The 13,603-nt window shown below is 42.1% G+C and overlaps 1 protein-coding gene across 2 annotated transcripts in view; it reads left to right on the top strand.

The window, feature by feature from the left end:
* Positions 1 to 13,603, top strand: part of cars2 (cysteinyl-tRNA synthetase 2, mitochondrial) — a 294,966-nt gene that overhangs the window by 96,039 nt on the left and 185,324 nt on the right. For both annotated transcript variants that reach the window (XM_034173360.1, XM_034173352.1), the window contains exon 7: positions 12,821 to 12,950. In XM_034173360.1, the coding sequence (XP_034029251.1) occupies positions 12,821 to 12,950 (130 nt within the window). The remainder of the gene's footprint in view (positions 1 to 12,820; positions 12,951 to 13,603) is intronic.

Raw genomic sequence — 13,603 nt, 5'->3', positions numbered from 1 at the left:
TCCTTTTGTTCAATTAAGATTGGGTTGAACTTTGACCACGTCAGCCTGCCGACAAGTGGCAGTGCGCGCTCCCGTCAGAAGCGTCGCATCAAAAGCCGAGCTAAAGCGATGCTTCTGACGCCTCTAAAAAGCAACGTGTCTCACGCCTCTGACGCTTCCGACGCGTGAAAGGCCCATTAATCTGCAGTAATGAGTTTGAAATAGCGCTGATCAAAATAATGAGGATAAAATCTATATCGGCTTGCTGATCGGGATGCAACGTCCGATTTCGATCAAGTCTGAAACCACGTGATTGGGCCCGATTTCCGATCACGTGATAGGATCGGGACATCCCTAGTTATGTATATTTTAAATTTAGCATTTATTTAACCAAGTTAGTCCCTTTGAGATCGAGACCTCTTTTATAAGTGAGACCTGAACAATTATAAAGTTTCCAATTCACCCAACCTGCATGTCCTTGGAATGAGATGCCCACACACACCTTATTGACACCGTTAGGCTTCTGGCTTAATATCAGAATAAATTAAAACATGGACAAAATATGAATTAGGCCCGTGCCTCTCTGTGGCTAACATTAGCTCCGTGCTCGTCAAAAATCTGTTGGTTTGGTTCCCATTAGTCCATGTCTGGCATAATCAAGCTTCAAGCAAGTTCTGTCTTTTCTGGCTAAAATGGGTTTGTGCTCACATCAGGTTCCGTTACCTTAAAGTGTCTTTTGATAGCCACAGTGTCGTGTTCACGGTAGGAAGGCCCCGACACTTGAGGCTAGCTGCTAACTCGTGGTAGCTTTGTGGTGGTTTTCTGTGATGAATCCCACTCAACGAGCTTCCAGCGTTCGTCTCCTCTTCTGCTCTCAGTGGTCTCTTAATCGTAGTATAGAGACTGAACAGGCAAATTAACTTTTTCAACATAAACTTTTATTTGCCAAAAGAGAACGGAAAGCATGCGGCACTGTTAGTCAGCTCAGTCTTCTTCATTTCTTCTCTGTTAAACAGCGGGTTTTAACCCAACTCGGTGCACTACTGCCACCAACTCTTTGGTGAGGAGCACTGCAAGCAACTGTGAAGCAGCTGCAGCACATTGTTAACAAAATACGAGGTCTGTTAGAAAAGTATCCGACCTTATTATTTTTTTCAAAAACCATATGCATTTGAATCACGTGTGATTACATCAGACATGCTTGAACCCTCGTGGACATGCGAGAGTTTTTTCACGCCTGTGGGTTACGTCATTCGCCTGTGGGCAGTCTTTGAGTGAGGAGTGGCCCACCCTCTCGTCGTTTTTTTCATTGTTTAGCAATGGCTCAGAGACTGCTGCTTTGTTTGATAAAAATTTTTTCAAAAACTGTAAGGCACAACTGAGTGGACACCATTCGATAAATTCAGCTGGTTTTCGGTGAAAATTTTAACGGCTGATGAGAGATTTTGGTCTGTTAGTGTCGCTTTAAGGACGGCCCATGGCGCCTGATGGCGATCTGTGCTCCGAGGCGGCGTCGTCTCGCTGTTTCAAGCTGAAAACTTCCACATTTCAGGCTCTGTTCACCCAGGTCGTCGTCAGAGAACAGAGAAGTTTCAGAAGAGGTCGGCATGAGGAGTTTATGCGGACATTCCACTGTTAAAGGAGATTTTGTAATGAAAGAACGTGCGGGCAGATTCGCATGTCGGGCCGGACCCGACCGCGGGGGGTCGCGACAGGAAAAACACCTCCATTGGAAACCTTAACGGACAAGTTGGAACATGCCCAGCTGATAAACAATTTCTCAGATACTCACTTGTTGAAAGCCATCAAAAGCCGCCTGAATTTTACAAATGGTTTTCAACACGGAGGTGTTTTTCCTGTCGCGGAGCAGACGGATTTGCGTCGTCGTCACGGAACCAACTCGGCGAATTTGCCCGCACGTTCTTTCATTACAAAATCTCCTTTAACAGTGGAATGTCCGCATAAACTCCTCATGCCGACTTCTTCTGAAACTTCTCTGTTCTCTGACGATGACCTGGGTGAACAGAGCCTTAAATTAGGATGTTTTCAGCTCGAAACAGCCAGACAGACGCCACCTCCGACCGCGCCGCGCCGATCCGCTTTGTGAGCTGTCCTTAAAGCGAAAGAAACTCCACAATCTCTTATCAGCCGTTAAACTTTTCACCGAAAACCAGCTGAATTTCTCGAATAGTGTCCACTCAGATATCCGTCACAGGTCCTGAAAAAATTTTGATAAAGCAACGCGCGCCGTCTCCAGCAGCTTCTCAGACAAAGGATTTCAGCCGAGAGGGCTGGATCAGTGCTCACTCAAAGCCTGCCCACAGGCGAATGACGTCACCGACACACGTGAAAAAACTCACGCATGTGCACGAGGGTTCAAGCATGTCTGGTGTAATCGCACGTGATTCAAATCCATATAGTTTTTTTTTTTTTTATAAAACTGCCGGTTAGTTTTCTAATAGACCTCGTAAGTTAATAGCAAATAGATCTACAGTATGTACACAGACCACTTTAAATAAAATGAATTCATTTGAATTGTATCCTCTGATAATGTTTGTCAAACTTTAAAAAAAAATAAAGCACTATAGAGTTTCAGATATTTATTTCAGTAGTTTTGTGAAAGCATTTCTCTGAGCTGATAAACCTGTACCTCTGCCTTATTTTTTTTTTTACCAGAATGAAATTGTTGCATTTTACATACAGAAATGATTGTATCCAGGTGTTACAAATATATTGTGTACAGTGTACATGTTTTACCCTATCATGCCTCATTGCAAACATGAATTGAGCAGCTGAAATTAAGGGAATCAGAAAGCAAGAAATACAACCCCTGGCAAAAATTATGGAATCACCGGCCTCGGAGGATGTTCATTCAGTTGTTTAATTTTGTAGAAAAAAAGCAGATCACAGACATGACACAAAACTAAAGTCATTTCAAATGGCAACTTTCTGGCTTTAAGAAACACTATAAGAAATCAGGAAAAAAAATTGTGGCAGTCAGTAACGGTTACTTTTTTAGACTAAGCAGAGGGAAAAAATATGGACTCACTCAATTCTGAGGAAAAAATTCTGGAATCATGAAAAACAAAAGAACGCTCCAACACATCACTAGTATTTTGTTGCACCACCTCTGGCTTTTATAACAGCTTGCAGTCTCTGAGGCATGGACTTAATGAGTGACAAACAGTACTCTTCATCAATCTGGCTCCAACTTTCTCTGATTGCTGTTGCCAGATCAGCTTTGCAGGTTGGAGCCTTGTCATGGACCATTTTCTTCAACTTCCACCAAAGATTTTCAATTGGATTAAGATCAGGACTATTTGCAGGCCATGACATTGACCCTATGTGTCTTTTTGCAAGGAATGTTTTCACAGTTTTTGCTCTATGGCAAGATGCATTATCATCTTGAAAAATTATTTCATCATCCCCAAACATCCTTTCAATTGATGGGATAAGAAAAGTGTCCAAAATATCAACGTAAACTTGTGCATTTATTGATGATGTAATGACAGCCATCTCCCCAGTGCCTTTACCTGACATGCAGCCCCATATCATCAATGACTGTGGAAATTTACATGTTCTCTTCAGGCAGTCATCTTTATAAATCTCATTGGAATGACACCAAACAAAAGTTCCAGCATCATCACCTTGCCCAATGCAGATTCGAGATTCGTCACTGAATATGACTTTCATCCAGTCATCCACAGTCCACGATTGCTTTTCGTTAGCCCATTGTAACCTTGTTTTTTTCTGTTTAGGTGTTAATGATGGCTTTCGTTTAGCTTTTCTCTATGTAAATCCCATTTCCTTTAGGTGGTTTCTTACAGTTGGGTCACAGACGTTGACTCCAGTTTCTTCCCATTCGTTCCTCATTTGTTTTGTTGTGCATTTTCGATTTTTGAGACATATTGCTTTAAGTTTTCTGTCTTGACGCTTTGATGTCTTCCTTGGTCTACCAGTATGTTTGCCTTTAACAACCTTCCCATGTTGTTTGTATTTGGTCCAGAGTTTAGACACAGCTGACTGTGAACAACCAACATCTTTTTCAACATTGCGTGATGACTTACCCTCTTTTAAGAGTTTGATAATCCTCTCCTTTGTTTCAATTGACATCTCTCGTGTTGGAGCCATGATTCATGTCAGTCCACTTGGTGCAACAGCTCTCCAAGGTGTGATCACTCCTTCTTAGATGCAGACTAATGAGCAGATCTGATTTGATGCAGGTGTTAGTTTTGGGGATGAAAATTTACAGGGTGATTCCATAATTTATTCCTCAGAATTGATTGAGTCCGTATATTTTTCCCTCTGCTTGATCTAAAAAAGTAACCGTTACTGACTGCCACAATTTTTCTTCCTGATTTTTTATAGTGTTTCTTAAAGCCAGAAAGTTGCCATTTGAAATGACTTTAGTTTTGTGTCATGTCTGTGATCTGTTTTTTTCTACAAAATTAAACAACTGAATGAACACCCTCTGAGGCCGGTGATTCCATAATTATTGCCAGGGGTTGTATGTTGTTATGGTAACAATTCCGACCAAACACCGTTCGACTGTGACATGAAGTCATCCTCAAATGAGGTCTGAGCGAAACACTAAACCCTGGACAAATGTTCATTCTGGAAATGTGAAATCTAGTTGACGTTCTACTGTAACGTGTGAGTATTCATCTCATGTTCAGCATGTTTGTTTAAAAACATGTCTGATAATGTTTGAACTGCAAGTTGTGAAGTGACCAGTAAAAAATATTTGTCTATGAGCTGTTTTATTTAAATGTCAGTGTTTCCTGCTCATGCATGTTGAAAACATTATTTTGTAAATCAATTTTTAATACCTTTAATGTATTTTTCCTTATTTACAAAAATGCTAAAGATATTATGCTTTTATAAAATTTGGCAAAATGTATGTAACTCAGGTCTGTGGGACTTCTGGATAATAAGCTGCCATTGCAATCTGTTTCCATAAACCAGTTGACAGTCACAGTCTGTAGTGATGTAAATTATTTTGCAAAAATTAATATTCCAATTAACAGAGTGCATGTTTATGCACATTGCCCCAAGACATGTTTTGGAGTTAGCTCTGTCAGTTTATCACAGTAATCTTGAAATTATATATTCAGTAGGCCTGAATAAATCACAAGTCGACAAATTATTGGTTACCATGATAACCAGAGTGTTTAAATCATTTCCTATTGTTCATTCTACCTATGTTTGCGTACATAATTTAAATGGAGTCCAATATTAACTTTCTGTAGGCAGTAAATGATATTTAATGTTTTCCTGTAATACGAAATTTTACAAAATTTTAGAATATATATACACTTTTATTTAGAGGCAAGCTTTACACATACAACATGAACATTATGTGAATGTTCGCAAACACACTGAACATTAAGTATACATTCTATAAACATTTGATTGATTTTTGCAAATGTTTGCTTATATGTTTAATGTTTGCTTCCATGCAAACATTAGACAAACATCACAAACATTATATGAACGTTTGCAAACTTGCTGAACAGTAAATTAACATTCTATGAACGTTCAGTTGATGTTTGCAAATTTTCGCTTCCATGCAAACATTAGACAAACATCATGAACATTACATGAACGTTCACAAACTTGCTGAACAGTAAACAAACATTCTATGAACGTTTGTTTGATGTTTGCAAATGTTCGCTTCCGGGTGGGTAGCAGTCTGTCTCTCAGTAGGAAGGGTCTGGTTAGGTTTAAAACTCCAGCTTTTGCTGGCTTCTGTTATTCTTCTCTACTAGAGTCTAGACAGAAGTCAGGCTACCAGAGCAAGAATTTTAGCTGAGGAAGCTTCTGCGATTAGAAGTGAAACGTCCTCGCATCAAGCAACTCAGTCCATTCGAAGATTCAAGCTTTTCTACTATGGTAATCCATGCATACTAAGTGATCAAACCATAGATGACATCAATTAAATTTTGTGTAATAATGTGAAATGATACAGTGAAAACAATATTGAACACCTGAAGGTAGGGAGGTGCAAAAAGGCATGCAAAGTCAAGACAGCAGCTGAAATCTGTCTGCAATTACTATGCAAATAATGAATGTTTATGAGTTCAATGGTACAAATATTTCATGAGGTGAAAGCTGGAACATACCATGCAAAGAGGCAAAGCCGAGTTGCATGGTATGTTCACCGAATTGCACGGATGAAAAAACTTTCATTTTTTGTTTTATATAACACCTAAATTGAATCCAGTGCAGAAGCCGTTTCTCAGCGCTGCTGCTGCCGCTGCGTTCATGTACTGTCAGAAATTACAGGGCAAACTCAGACTGTTTGCTTGGATTTTTTCTTATCTGGGTGGGGCGTCAGCTTCACTGGGCTCAGACACCTTATATAGGCCAGAATTAATCTTTAGTGCCGATACAATTAATTATTTTGCCACAAGCAACCGCTGGGTTTGAAACAACAAAAACGTTTTGCAATTTCCGACGGTCAATGAACACAGCGTCGGCGACAACACAGCTCCTGTGTGCGCTTATTATTTTTAATTAAACAATATGAGTGTAGGAGTGACAATCCAGCCCTTATGTACAGGTGGCAACAGGTAGATTCAAATGATTATATAAAGAGCTGTTCTGGAAGGCAGAATTCACCTTGTGGATCATTGGCAGCTGGTGGAAATAACCGCACATGGGGAATCAGTGTGCAGCGTTCACACGGACTGATCAATTTACTGCTTTGATATAGTCAGTCATCTTTACACTTATATTTATTCCCCCTTTTAGCAGTTGTCTGTTATAAATCAATATATATTTGGCTTAGTAATGTAATACAGTGATACAGCAGTCACCACGGTACACGAACATTTAGTTATAGCAAGACGGCGCATGCAGCGTGTTGACAAACATTGAGGATTCTGATGATGAAACAGATGATCCCTCTTTTTTTTCTGGACGAGGAACCAGAGCAGGTGGACCCACCGACGTGCACACAGATCTCCACAGCTTCTGTTTGCAGTTTCTCCAGGACTCAGGCGCTATGAGCTCCATCCCAGCACCAAGTCCTGGAACTCAGAGATGCAGACACACACTGCTGCAGCTGTGGCTCCAGGCGTGTTTCGTTTAAAGTGTCGAGATCAACGTTAGCTTCATTTTCGTTTAGTTCCTCTTTCGTCCCTTTTGTGCTCTTGCTTCGCAGGCTAGTCTGTGATAAAGTTCTTTCGTCCACCTTTTCTTAATGAATTGTGACTTTTTTTTACTTTTTCCCTTCGTTCAGGAATCGTCGTGTGCTGTGTGACTGGGACATAAGTCTGTTTGTTGGCCTCTTATTTCATGTATATTTTTGTGGTTTATTTGTTTTGAGACTTTCTTTATACAAGTGATTTCTGTTTTTTTTTTTACTGTACAAGTGCTACATTTAAATGGACAGGACTTCTGTTATTTGAACTTTTTTTACTATGTACAAGTGCTAAATGCACAGGTTTTTTTGTTTTGCAACATGCATTTAGCCTACAGTGAACAATAAACATTTATTTCGACAGCTTCATGTCCTGAGCATTGTAGTTTCTATTTTTCTATGTAGTGTTTAGAGACTGCTCAGTATGGTTTTTAATTTCGATTGACTTGGGGCACGATTTGACAACATAGTTCAGTTTTGAGCGCAGATTGAACTGTTTGAGGTGAAAATTTGATTTTGCAAGGAGGAGTCTGGGATTTTGTGAATGTAGCTTGAAAATTGGGTTTTGTGTTCACAGATTAGGGAAAATAAGAGCAGCTTTCAAGAAATGTGTCTTAGCAATTGAGAAAAACTGTAAGTTACATCACTTCCATCATGCTGTTTTTTTTAATATGGCTGAATCCACCAACATGGACACCACCGACAGGCATCAGAAATGGAGAACCAAGCTCCCATTTTGCACAAATAAGAGAACATTATTTATGCACCATGTGTGTCTGAAAGGTGTCCACGTTATCAGTAAGAACATAAAACTGGACCTCTGAGCCGGGCTGCCATGAGTCCCTTCAGCATAAACTCAGGGTCAGCTGACTCCTGAGCTAAAACACAGTTCTTCCGAGTCTTCCAGATGGCCAGCTTGGCAAGTCTACAAAGCAGGATGATTAAAACATGCAAGTTCCTGGCTTGTGTGCGATATTTCGGATAAAAAATAAACAAGTCCACAGTGAACAACAAACCAAGCCCATAAAACCACCTCCCCAACAACCCAAACCATCCTGACAACCCTTAGTCAGGATGGGCGGGGATTTGAACCCATGATCTTCTGGACTCAAGCCCAACACCTTAACCACTAGACCATCACCTCCCCCCAATTCCTCTGACGATAACCACCCGTCCCCAGAAAAACACCTAGAATTTTCGAACCCTCCACTCCCCACCACAGACCATGTGGCAGACAAGAAGCAGACCCTTCTTACCACCTCCCCATCAGCACAACCTCACTCTTCTCCCAGTTTACTCTTGCAGAGGTTCCTGTCTCATCAGGGGTTGAAATATATTTTTTAACCTACTTGCACTGGTGCTAGTAACAAAAAAATTACTTGCACAACCAAAAGTCAGTCTTATATCAACCTTAAAACTCCTCCTCTGATGTGTCAGACTCTTCTGCTCTGGGGAGAGTTTGCTGCTGCTGCTGCTCTCCCCTCAGTTTTTTTCACGTGCGCGTGACCGAATTGTCCATGAAGATTATTTTATTTATTAACTACACAGATGTATAATAAAACAAATGGTGATTGGTTTATAACACAATTATGACAGAGTTTCAGGGGGAGAGAGAGCGAGGAACTATGGCGTGTCATCGCAAAATGTTTTGCATGTGGAGAGAATGTGCGCATGTTTTATTATATTGTGCGCTCATTTTATGATATTTGGCCCACGTTTTATTATATTGTGCACTCGTGTTATGATATTGCGTACACGTTGTATGATATTGTGTGCACGTTTTATGCATCGTTTGAGTGAAACAAAGACACAATCTACTTAAACGTGTCCACAATTTATAAAACGTGCACTCAACATTGTCTTGACACATAAATGTTGGCTATTAGCCAACAAACCAGCAGACAGTGTAATACATTTCCCCATAAGAAATGGATCTGGTCAGGGTATATCATTATGGTTTGGGTGCACAAGGACATACAGAGAACTCCAGCTGCCCAGCATGGCATCATCTGGCATTAAAAAGGATGCTGAGGGTGAAGCATGTCCCCGTCGTGAGGATGACAATTTAGGTCATATTATGAAGTTTATTTTGAACAAAAGGAAAACGTGTGCACATTTTATTAATTCGAGGGCTCAATTAAAGGAAAACAAATTATCACGGCCAGGAAAATGTGGGCACGTTTTATTAATTTGAGAGCACGTTTTATTAATTCGTGTGCTCGATTAAAGGAAAACGTGTGCACAAATTATCATGGCCAGAAAGACTATCAATTTAAGTGACCTCTCCCGGGTTCGGCAGTTTTTTTTTCACGTGCGCTCGCAAAGTAATTGTCCATGAAGATACTTTTATTAACTACACAGATATATTTATAACACAATGATGACAGAGTTTGAGGGCAGAGAGAGAGAGGGAACTGCAGCCAGCCAGTTTTTTTCTTTTCTTTGTTTACATGTGCGCGCAAACACAACAAATAGAGCACAGCAACTCGCTCCGTGTGTGAGAGTCATAAAATGCAGGGAAGACAAAGACAACACACTGGAAATTGTTTTTTCCTTATTTATTCCTTTATTGGTTCATTTTACTGGTTCTTATAGTTGATAAAACTTGGATAAAGTTACTTGCACCACTGCGTGCAGTATTAAATTACGTGCACCGCTCGAAAAATACGTGCACAAACTAGCACATGCATGTACTATTTTGAGCCCTGCTCATACAGCCGCAAACTGTCTAATAACCCATCAACATCTGCCTGAGTCATGACAGAAACAGTGATGTCATCTGCGTAAGCTGAGAGCAACAAGGGAGAAGACAGTGGAAAACCTGGCAAAACAAGGCCAGACAGCTTGGCCCTAACAAGAGTGGCTCAATGGCTACTCAGTACAGCTGACCTGAGATGGGGCAGCTGTCTTATACCCCGCGTTATTGGGAGTGGGCAACTCAACCCTCCCCCAACCTTAACCAACCGCTTTTCCGGGTTTGAATTGCGGGGGCAACAGCTCCAGCAGGGGACTCCAGACTTCCCTTTCCTGTGCCACATTGACCACCTCTGACTGGGGGATCCCGAGGCATTTCCAGGCCAGTGTGGAGATATAATCTCTCCACCTAGTCCTGGGTCTTCCCCGGGGTCTCCTTCCAGATGGATGTGCCTGGAACACCTCCCTTGGGAGGCGCCCACGAGGCATCCTTACCAGATGCCTGAACCACCTCACCTGACTCCTTTCAACGTGACGGAGCAGCGACTCTACTCCGAGCTCCCCACGGATGACCGAACGTCTCACCCTATCTCTAAGGGAGACACCAGGCACCATCCTGAGGAAGCCCATTTCGGCCATTTGTACCCACGATCTAGTTCTTTCGGTCATGACCCAACACTCATGACCATAGGTGAGAGTAGGAACACAGATTGACCAGTAGATCGAGAGCTACGCCTTTTGGGTCAGCCTTCTTTTTCGTCACAACAGTACGGTAGAGCAAATGCAATACCGCCCTTGCTGTGCTAATTCTCTGGCCAATCTCATGGTCCATAGGCCGTATTCCCTACCCGGAGTAGGCAATCCATCGGTTTCCTGCTGAGAACCATGGCCTCAGATTTAGAGGTGCTGATCCTCATTCCAGCCACTTCACACTCGGCTGCGAACTGATCCAGTGAGTGTTGGAGGTCACCGGCCGATGAAGCCAACAGGACCACATCATCTGCAAAAAGCAGTGATGAGACCCTGAGCCCACCAAACTGGACACCCTCCTCCCCTCGACTATGCATCGATATTCTGTCCCTATGATCCAACTCGCCACCAGATGGTGATCAGTTGACAGCTCTGCCCCTCTTCGTGGCGTCATGAAAAATCTGGTTGAAAGCCGAGAAAATTCGCCGTTTGCTCTGCTGAATGTGGCAGTTCTGATTTTCAAAAAATAGGTCTTGGATTTTCAATAATAATAACGTAGCTGTGTCCTGGAGAGCTGTCTGCTGTCATCCTCTTCAACATCAGTCCAGTCTGACTCGTCATCATCATTCGAGGGCTCTGATGGCAGCTGCCTGACACACCGACACTGTCGATGCTTTGTTTTAATCAAACAGTCGGATTCCCCTGGTCTGCACCAGTTCTAAGTCAGCTGCTAGGCACCAGTCGAGGTGACTCAGACCTCGGCTGGACCTGATGATCAAATCAAAATCAAATCAAATCAATTTTATTTATATAGCGCCAAATCACAACAACAGTTGCCCCAAGGTGCTTTATATTGCAAGGCAAAAGCCATACAATAATTACAGAAAAACCCCAACGGTCAAAACGACCCCCTATGAGCAAGCACTTGGCGACAGTGGGAAGGAAAAACTTCCTTTTAACAGGAAGAAACCTCCAGCAGAACCAGGCTCAGGGAGGGGCAGTCTTCTGCTGGGACTGGTTGGGGCTTAGGGGAGAGAATCAGGAAAAAGACATGCTGTGGAAGAGAGCAGAGATCAATTACTAATGATTAAATGCAGAGTGGTGCATACAGAGCAAAAAGAGAAAGAAACACTCAGTGCATCATGGGAACCCCCCAGCAGTCTAAGTCTATAGCAGCATAATTAAGGGATGGTTCAGGGTCACCTGATCCAGCGGCGCACCGACCGTCCTTTAAAGGGGTCCTTAAACCTGTAGTTAAAGTCCTTATTCTCTGTGAAGCCCGTAAAGTTTTCACTGAAAGCCAGATAAATTTTTCGAATGGTTTCCAGGTGCCAGTCTCTAACAGCTTCTGAAAAAATCCTGATGGAAAAAAAGTCCTTTTCATTCTGCCATTTCCAGACAATGAAAATCCGACGAGGGGGCGGGACCACTCCTTCCACAAGGCGTGCTCACAGGCGAATGATGTCACCGACAGGCGTGGAAAAACTCACGCATGCGCACGAGGGTTCAAGCATGTCTGACGTAAAAACATATGAATGAAATCCATATAGTTTTTTAAAAAAATAAAAAGGTACGATACTTTACGGACAGACCTCGTATATATATATATATGAAGAGAGGTTGGAAAAAATCTCTTTAATTACCCCAATGTCCTGGTCCATGGCGACAGCATCTGAGGACAGGTGGGAGCCTGTGGAGCCCATGTACTGGCCAGTTTGTTTTGTCAAGGCAGGCGGCTGCCCGGCACCAGGAGCGGCTGGACCCGCAAAGCAGACTCCCACATTTGGTTTAGGCATGTGAGAAATCATGGTCTTTATTCCAGGCTCTGGTTCAGTACACATGTGGTCAGTCAGCGGAGCAGAGGCACAATAGGGGTCAAGCAAAAATGCAGTCATATTCTGGCAGGGTTCAAAGGCACGAGCAAACACAGTTTTCAAGGATGAGGTAAAAGTGGTGGTCGAGGAGGATGGAGCAAAACACGGTACACGGCAAGGCAAGAAATCAGGACTAAATACTAAAGGCTGTCATGTGTAAAGCACTTTGAGTGTCTGATGCAGATGGAAAAATGCTACATAAATGCAGTCCATTTGCCATTTCACAGAGATAGCTGTTCTAATCATCTCATCCATACTTAATATTTGGCATGCTGTAGTGTCATCTGAAGGTCACATTTGTTGAAAACTGAGTGTGTTGCTGAAACTTTGATTTGACCACCATTTTGACTGTAGAATGAAAAATGAATTTGTTCAGTGCCTTTTTGAAAGTTTGTGCAGTACCTTTACAAATGGAAAAATACTCTGCTTGCCTTTTCAGGAAACTTAAATAAAAGAGACTCCAGGGATTTTGCTCTGTGGAAGCATTCCAAACTGCAAGAACCATACTGGGTATCTCCATGGGGCCGAGGAAGACCTGGTTGGCATGTTGAATGTTCTACCATTGCTAGGTTTGCATTTACAAACAGCTGCATACTGTTGCATTGATTTGTTGTCCAATATGTTCCATTGTTATGATTTGTTAATATGAAACCAGAATTTCAGACAGTTAATACACAAGAGGGAAGGGGGGAAAAGGTGTTTTTATTTTCCCAAAGAAAATTACATCTTCAGCTCTGCCTCCATTATTTTTATTAGTTCCTCACTACTGTCTTGAAGATTTTCCCCTTCACTTTTGCAGGTATTCTTTTGTTACCCACTCCACCCTGCACTCTTTTCGTCACCTCTCTACCGCACTCTGCATGACTTTGTATAGTTTGTCGAGGAGGCTTTGGACCAAAGTCCTCGGTCACCAGACACAGCTTTAAATACTTACAAAGACCCTGTCACACCTTGAGGATTTAGCCTGTGTATCCCGACCGTATTAAGAACGCTGGCATACGTCTAATAAATTAATGCAGCTGTCACACCTTGACGAATAACCAGCATATGCCGACAGCCCCGTTTCCACTGAGTGGTTCAGGTCGGGACTGCATGGTGTGGTGCAGATCAGAAATAGAGTAATTTAACATTATTTTATATTTAAATTTTTATTTATTATCTTGGTGGACCATTTTCATTGTGTACAGAATGCTGGTGAGTCGACTGGCTGTGGTAAATGCTG

Source organism: Thalassophryne amazonica, chromosome 1 (genome assembly GCF_902500255.1).
Source record: "Thalassophryne amazonica chromosome 1, fThaAma1.1, whole genome shotgun sequence".
Lineage (NCBI taxonomy): Eukaryota > Metazoa > Chordata > Actinopteri > Batrachoidiformes > Batrachoididae > Thalassophryne > Thalassophryne amazonica.
Note: the sequence above shows the minus strand (reverse complement) of the source record. Positions and strands in the feature narration are given on the sequence as shown.